We start from the raw sequence: 8128 nt of genomic DNA, 5'->3' as shown, positions 1-8128 counted from the left end.
TGTCCTCATTGTGATTATAAGGCAGCACAGAGTGGTGATTTGAAGAGGCATATAATGTCCATTCATACTGTTGAGAAGCCTCATAAGTGTCCTCATTGTGATTATAAAGCAACACAAGTTGGTACTTTGAAAACACATATAATGTCCATTCATACTGGTGATAGACCTTATAAGTGTCCTTATTGTGATTATAAGGCAATACGTAATGGTTATTTGAAAAGTCATATAATGTCCCATCATACTGGTGATAGGCCTCATTAGTGTTCTCATTGTGATTATAAAGTAACTCGGGTTGATCATTTGAAAAAGCATACAATGAACCTTCATACAGTCTTCAAGAAGCCTTATAAATGTTAACATTTGCCTCATGAAGAAACATTGATTAAATTGAAGAACATAGTGTTCTTAGAAAATATCTAGAATTTAAACTTATTGTGGCTCATATGAGAGTAACACAAGTGCCCTCTTTGTGAATTTGAAGCAATATCTATAAATTTAAAACATCATTTAGTGGCCTGTCATTTCATACAAATTGGTCTTGTACAAAAACATAATGCAGTATCTAGAAAACAGACTATGTGCCATTAATCATTTCCAAGTAATGATACATCACACTGTTAATAAAATTCAATATTGTGATAATATATGAATCAATCATTATGACTATAATACAATTGAAATTGGTAATTTGATAAGACACATAACATTCCATCATACAGACAATAAGTATGTAATAATACTATAAGTATATATATAGATATATATAAGTTAAGTATTGGCAAAAGCGAAATGTCAAAAAAGAGAAAAAGGAATAAGATCTAACACACTTGAACTGCTGTAACATACTGGCTTTATTATATTCGGTACATCTCTTATATACATTCGATCAGCTGATCCCCTCAGTCAGCTGACATCGAAATAACAGCTGACTCATACCGTAACTCCCCTCCATCAGTTTACAAACAATACTTTTCGTCAACGGTATTCTCATTCAGCTTCCTGTAATCAATCACCACCCTGTACTTTTTTCAGTAGATTCACCAGGCACGCTCTTCTTCTTCACTGCCCACAACGGACTATTGTAAGGGGAAGTGCTATCAATAATTATTCCCTGGCGTTTTAAACTTTGAAGCTCTTCTCGGATGTGATGACGTAGCGTCTGCGGGTATCTCCTCTCTTTAACGTATGTCATGTTTGTCTTGTTTTAGTATGATCTCATGGACTGTTCTCCCTGTTGTCCCGAGCTTGTCCCCTTCTTTGAAAAAGATATCTTCGTATTCCCTCCTAAGGCTTCGTCTCCAGTCCTCAGCTTGATTGGTTGCTCCGACCCTAGCGCCCATGTTCTTCCACTGAAAATGACATTTGTAGATTTTTCCTCCCAACTTAAACTTCCATTTTCCCCTGCTATTCCTGACCCAAGCTCCCACCTTCCCTAGCAGGTCACATCCCACAATTATTTTATATTCCTTAGGGCCCCCGCAGACTGCAGACTTTTTATCGGTTGATAGTTTGGTCGGCTTCTTAATCAGTATGGAGAGGAATGCATATGCGCACACTACAGCGATTCAGTATCGGCCGATAAAAAAGTTTGATGGGCTACTCGATTACATTCAAACTAATCTGTCGGCCAACTATCGGCCGACTGTTTAATCAGTATTGGCGCATACATGCCTGCGCATACATGACGATTGTTTAGTCGGCCGATAGTTCAGTTCGCTCTGTGATTTGGCGTCGTGTGCGTGTATTTTGAATATGGCGTCGCCCAAATCACAATTGTTGATTGTAGAAAGTTCCGTCGAAAAGTTGATTGAAGAAGTCGAGAAAAGACCTGCGCTTTATAAAAAAAGTTTAAAAGAGTACTCCGACACGAATGTGAAGAAAAAACTGTGGGAGGAAGTTTGCGAAGCAGTTGTTCTTGATTGGAATCGGCTTAGCGTCGAGGAAAAAACAAATAAAGGTAGGAACATAAAAATAAAAATATTAGAGTATTTATGTGAATTTTTATTTATTTATTTATTTATCTATTTACAATTATTACACTTTGTTATATTGACACGGAATCGCGCCTCCGGGAGAAATAAAGTATGACGACATGTACTGTCGCACGTTATTCATATTATTTCTTCCTCGGTTGTCTTCATTTATAGTTAAGTTATTCATGGGACAACTGTAGAGAGTTTCTGTGAAATTTATTCCATCTTTGATTCTTACATAATTATGCAGGACACAGCAAGCTTTAATTATTTTGACACAAAAAGTGATATTGACATCCATTGGTCGGTGAAATATTCGCCATTTGTTAGCTAGAATCCCAAAAGTACACTCAACCATTCGTCGAGCTCCTGTATGTCTATAGTTGAAAATTCATTTGGTGTAGTTTAAATTTCTTTTTGCATAAGGACGTAGTATATGATTGCCAACTCCAAACGCTTCATCCCCTACGACAGAGAATGGAGTAACATCTCCGACATTATCATTAGGCAAATGGGAATATCTAATTGGTTTTGGGACAGCCGTTTACCCATTTCTGATGATTTAAATATTTCCGAATCACTAGCTGTCCCATAAGAACCAACGTCTATATATACAAATTTATAATCTGCGTCTGTCCAAGCCATTAACAGGCACGAAAAAAACTTTTTGTAGTTAAAATATGATGAACCGGAATGTTCTCGCTGTATCATCCCTATATGTTTGCCATCAATTGCTCCAATGATTTTCGGAAAGTTTGTGCGACTATAGAATTCGTCTGCGATTTTAATCCAGTCGCCTTCTTCTTTGGTTGACATATACAATGGTTGAAGTATATTCCATATTTGCTCACATGTAGTTTTAGTAATATCTCGTATTGTAGAAGCTCCCATCAGATATTCAAAAGATAATGTATTGAAACTAGCTCCTGTAGCCAGATATCTGTAAAAAAATAAAAATTAATTATATTTCAATATCTGTAAAAAATTAAAAATTAATTAAATTTCAATATTTTTCAGGTCATGATGTGCAAAAAAAAAATGGGCTAATTTAAGGACTTGCTTTCGTCGCGAATTAAACGCTCAAAAGAACACTAAGTCGCTCAAAAGAACACTAAGTCGGGGCAAGCTGCGAATAAAAGGCGTAAATATGTCTACTTTGAACAGTTATTATTTTTACTTCCATGCATGGAAAACCGACTTACCTCTTGACCTGGAAGAGGACAATTCTCTATCAAATGATGAGGATGATGATCAAGCTGGTTCATCCACTCCCACCCCTATTCTTCAGCGGAAAAAGAGACCTAATGTACTGAAGCAGAGGGACGTGGATGAAGGATTATTAAAGGCATTAAATGAGCCTAATACTGATGAAGATGTGAACTTTGCTTTGTCACTGGTCCCTTCACTCCAAAATTTAACCGCAGAAGAAAAACTTGATGCTAAAATAAGTATTCTTAACGTTTTTAAACAGATAAGATTAGCTAGGTGCGTTCAGTCTACTTCTAAGCGAACATGTATGTACAACAGAGTACAGCAACCCTTGTACTCTCTTCCAATTTCGCAACCGACAACCATTCAAAACATTTCATCACCTGGCAACTCCAACGATACAGCCCAGTCTTATTATTCAAATTTTTCAGATGAATCGCAAATATATGACTTGTAAATAACTTAATTTCTCAAAACGCCGAATTTTGTAATATTAATTTTAATAAAAATAGCTGAAAAGTATTTGTGGTTTATCTTACCTTATCGTAACGCTCAATCTCTCCTCCACAGGTATAGAAAGTCTTAAATTTGTATCCTCCTTCGCTATTGCTGGTCCAATTAGCTTGACAAGTTCATTGAAGCTGGTAATGCTCATTCGATAATAGGCGAAAAATTTTTTCGGGTAATCAAGTAATTTGGAATGCATAGTGTAAAATTTTCACTAACTAATCTATCACTGAGAATGGGATGCACCCAACACTCTCGGAATCTCGGAAGTATGATGAGAGCAATAACTTTTCTGGACAATATTTTCATTGTGCGACCGCTTCAACAGTCAGTTACAAACTAGTTCGAGAATAGTCGGGCGGCTGTTGGATAGTCTGCGCCCTGTTCACCAACCAAATTGTTTAGTTGGCTGGTGTGCGCGCACTTTCAGCCCAACCTGACTAAACTATCGGCCGATAAAAAGTCTGCAGTCTGCGGGGGCCCTAATACTTACTCTCCTCTTCTATTTTTTATTAAATTTGCTGTAATATAATCATGATATGAAATAAAACAAAAGTTGATAAAATTTTAATCTATCTGCTCAACATAACAGGAATTCATCAGACTTCTGAAGGACACACGCTGCCATCATCAATGACATATATTTACTCCTTATTTGACTGATCAAATACTCATTTGAAAAATGATGAAATAACCCATTAAAACTTAAATTTTTTGTTCTTACACATTTTCGGTTTGCATTTTATTCTTTACATATCCAATACAAATGTTGAAGAGGTTTTACTGGAAATAAAGTTGATACTGCTGATAAAAATCTCCTAGTCACCATCTATGGACACAATAGGTTGATGGGTCCTCCAGTCTTCCATTATCCTTTAGAATAAGTACATGTCTCTGTCTCTTCCAAGTTTTCAGGAATGAGACTACATGAATGCATTTTTGAGAGCCAGTTGGAATACCATACTGTCCAATCCAGGTACCCTGCCATGTTGCAGGTCTAAAGCAATGTCCTCTATCTCTTCTTAGTGATTGGTGGGAAATTGGGAGTAGGATCTTACAGTAGCTTAACAACCATGGCAGTCCCAGTCCGATTGAGTGTGTTCCTGTTATCTCATAACCTCTTGTGCAGCGGGTGTATTATTGCAGATGTCCATCCTTGTTTCCCATATCCCTTGGATTATTGCTATTAGACATCTTAGGATGTTTTCACTGCAGTATTTCCATAGTTCAGCAATGATGTTATCTTCTCCTGCAGCTTTATTATTCTTAAATTGTTTGATAATTTCTTCCAAGGTTGGTGGATCTGAATTCGGTTGGCGAGGGGCATTGTTTAGAAAATTAAAGGTTTCATTAGGAGCATCACAATTATTTAGATCCCTGAAATATTCTGCAAGAATCTTGCAATTTTCCGTGTTATTATTTGCAATTTTAAGTATTTCTGGATCTTTGAAGTGTAAACCAGGTGGGGTATATTTTGTTAGTGTGTATATTTGTTAATGTTTTGAAAGATTTGTAAAAGCCCCTCTTATTGTTCTTTTTAAAGTCTGACTCTATTGATGTAAGTAAATCTTTTAAATGATGAAGTCTTGCCTTTTTTAAGCCCTTTGATGTTATTTTCCTAACCTCTATAAAGGCTCTCCTATTCCTGTCATTCTTATTATCATTCCAAATGTCCCATTCTCTTTGTCTTCTCAGGACTGATTCACTACATTCATCATTCCACCAGGCATTTCTACGTTTCTTCTTGAAGAGTATTGTATCTTCAGCTGTTTGTACTATATCTTTTTGAAGTTCTTCCCAATCCTTTAGCATTCTTTTTTCCAGAAGACTTTCTAAATTGTTTTTCTTTGTTAGCTTTTGCGTGTCTAACTTTTTAGGTTGATACTGAATTTTTCTTTTGAATATTGGTCTTATTTGAACTTAATTAACGAAATGTTGGTTATCTGACTGCAAATCGGAACTATTAACAACTTTCACATTGAGTTTCTAGACTGTTTGCTGATAGCAATATGATCTAGTTGTTGTTCCCTTACCTTCACAAAACGTATCAGTTGTTCCTATTTGCATTAGCTCTTCTATGTGCAGGGTTCCTACTATGCATTCCCCTTTTACATGTATATTATTATTATTATTTTTAATTTTTTTTGCCTCAGAATTTGTTTTGTAATATCAGTATCCAATCAAAGTTTAACTGTATCAAGATTTGATGAGTTATTTTAATAGGTCTAAAAACAATAATGTATAATTTTCAATGCTTGATCCATGTCTGATAAGGTAAAAAATATTATCAATTTAAGTAAAAATTGGTCGGAAATCGGAAAAAGAACTAAGCTTCATCTGGGCTAAAAAAGATACAGACACTTAAATGATGTAAACATAATTAAATGAAAAATTGAACAGAGTAAATGAAAAATTAAAAAGATGTATAGAGAAACATAGGAATATAAAAGGTCTTAGACGATTAATGAAAATGGAAAAAAATAACATATAAGAAAGAAGAATTACAAAATACAGTACAATCTAAAAAGATGGAAAAAGCGGGATAAGAAGAAAGGATGATAACGAACAAGATAGGAAAGGACTGGAAGTCAGTGCAAGAGTGAACTGTTGATAGGATGTAGTGGGGATTGACAGTTAAAATACGTTACATTTAAAAATAATTCTAAAGTAGACAGTATTAGAAAATTAAAGAAAATATTAAAAATAGGCAAACATTAAATGATTATATACATAATAGGGGGAAAGAATTAAGAAATGAAGAAGAAAGAAAAGACAAATACAATTTATTAGTAATAATACAATTATTACAATTTATGTGTTATTTTAATAGGTCTAAAAACAATAATGTATAATTTTCAATGTTTGATGCATGTCTGATAAGGTAAAAAATATTATCAATTTAAGTAAATTTTGCTTGGTTCGAAAAATTCAGAAAAAAATCTTGAAAATCAGTGAATATTTTCAAGCCAAGCCAGACATCCTGAGGTCTAAGTATATAGGTGAAAGACCTCATAAGTGTCCTCATTGTGGCTATAAAGCTACACAGATATATCATTTAAAAGCAATAATTATAATACAGCATCATAATAATTGTCCTTAATGTGACTTTGAAAGAGCAACATTGAGTAATTTAAAACTGCATATTATGGCCTTTCATACTAGTGAGTAGCCTCACCTGTCCTCATTTTCATTATGATGCAACAGAAATTGGTCATTTAAAATCATATTATGACTAATCATCCAAACAAGAAGTCTCATAAGCCTGCTCATTGCGATTATGAAGCAACATGGGTTAATCATTTGAAAATACATACAATGACCCTTCATAAACCTAAGAGGCCTCATAAGGGTCCGAAAATAAAGAATTACCAATAAGCTATATAAAGCAATAAACAGTTGTTAAACTCAACTCTCATTGCCTTTTTTAAAATTTATTTTAATTCAGAAATGTTTATTGGTTTTAGGGGCCTATGATTCCCTGTACCAGCCAAAGGTGGTGAAGCAGTTTCTTTTGGAATCTACTAGTAACAACAATTTGAAGAAAGAATGTGTAATCACTCATTCAGTTTGTAACAAATCTCATAAATGTCCTGCTTGTGAATGTATAGTTGTAGAAGAAAATCATATCAAAGCACATAAAATGAGTGCTCAGGATGGTGAGAAGTCGCAAAAGTGTCCTCATTGCGATTATGGATCAACTCGAGTTAATGATTTGAAAAACCATATAATGTCCCTTCATACTGGTGAAAGAAATTATAAGTGTCCTCATTGTGATTATAAGGCAACAGAAGTTGGTTCTTTAAAAAGACATGTAATATCTCTTCATACTGGTGATAGACCTCATAAGTGTCCTCATTGTGATTATAAGGCAACACAGAGTAGATATTTGAAAAGTCATATAAGGTTTGTTCATATTGGTGAAAGAAATTATAAGTGTCCTCATTGTGAATACAGAAGTACCCAAACTGGAAATTTGAAGAGGCATATACTGTCCATTCATACTGGTGATAGACCTCATGAGTGTCCGCATTGTGATTATAAAGCAACAGAATTTGGTACTTTGAAAACACACATGTCTCTTCATACTGGTGAAAGACCTCACAAGTGTCCTCATTGTGATTATAAGGCAGCACAGAGTGGTGATTTGAAGAGACATATAATGTCCATTCATACTGTTGAGAAGACTCATAAGTGTCCTCATTGTGATTATAAAGCAACACAAGTTCGTACTTTGAAAACACATATAATGTCCGTTCATACTGGTGAAAGAAATTATAAGTGTCCTCATTGTGAATACAGTACTACCCAAAGTGGAAATATGAAAAGGCATATAATGTCCATTCATACTGGTGATAGACCTCATAAGTGTCCTCATTGTGATTATAAAGCAACACAATTTGGTACTTTGAAAACACACATGTCTCTTCATACTGGTGAAA

At 34.7% G+C, this 8128-nt stretch overlaps 1 protein-coding gene and 1 long non-coding RNA gene across 2 annotated transcripts in view; both read left to right on the top strand.

Moving 5' to 3' along the window:
* The window catches only part of LOC106688527 (zinc finger autosomal protein), a gene marked incomplete at its 3' end in the record, with an annotated part of 31843 nt that extends 23721 nt beyond the window's left edge, over window positions 1-8122 (top strand). The window contains exon 9 of the mRNA XM_067051750.1: window positions 7154-8122. Coding sequence (XP_066907851.1) covers window positions 7154-8122 — 969 coding nt within the window. The remainder of the gene's footprint in view (window positions 1-7153) is intronic.
* LOC136796841 (uncharacterized) lies at window positions 258-3704 on the top strand. Its single transcript, XR_010844609.1, has 2 exons — window positions 258-1957; window positions 2991-3704. It is a non-coding gene; the product is annotated as an uncharacterized lncRNA (long non-coding RNA).
* Window positions 8123-8128: the final 6 nt, after the last annotated feature.

The sequence above is a fragment of the Halyomorpha halys genome, unplaced genomic scaffold (assembly GCF_000696795.3).
Source record: "Halyomorpha halys isolate HHAL.00 unplaced genomic scaffold, Hhal_1.1 Scaffold1147.1, whole genome shotgun sequence".
Lineage (NCBI taxonomy): Eukaryota > Metazoa > Arthropoda > Insecta > Hemiptera > Pentatomidae > Halyomorpha > Halyomorpha halys.
The sequence above is the reverse complement of the archived record's forward strand: the minus strand, read 5'-3'. Positions and strand labels throughout refer to the sequence as shown.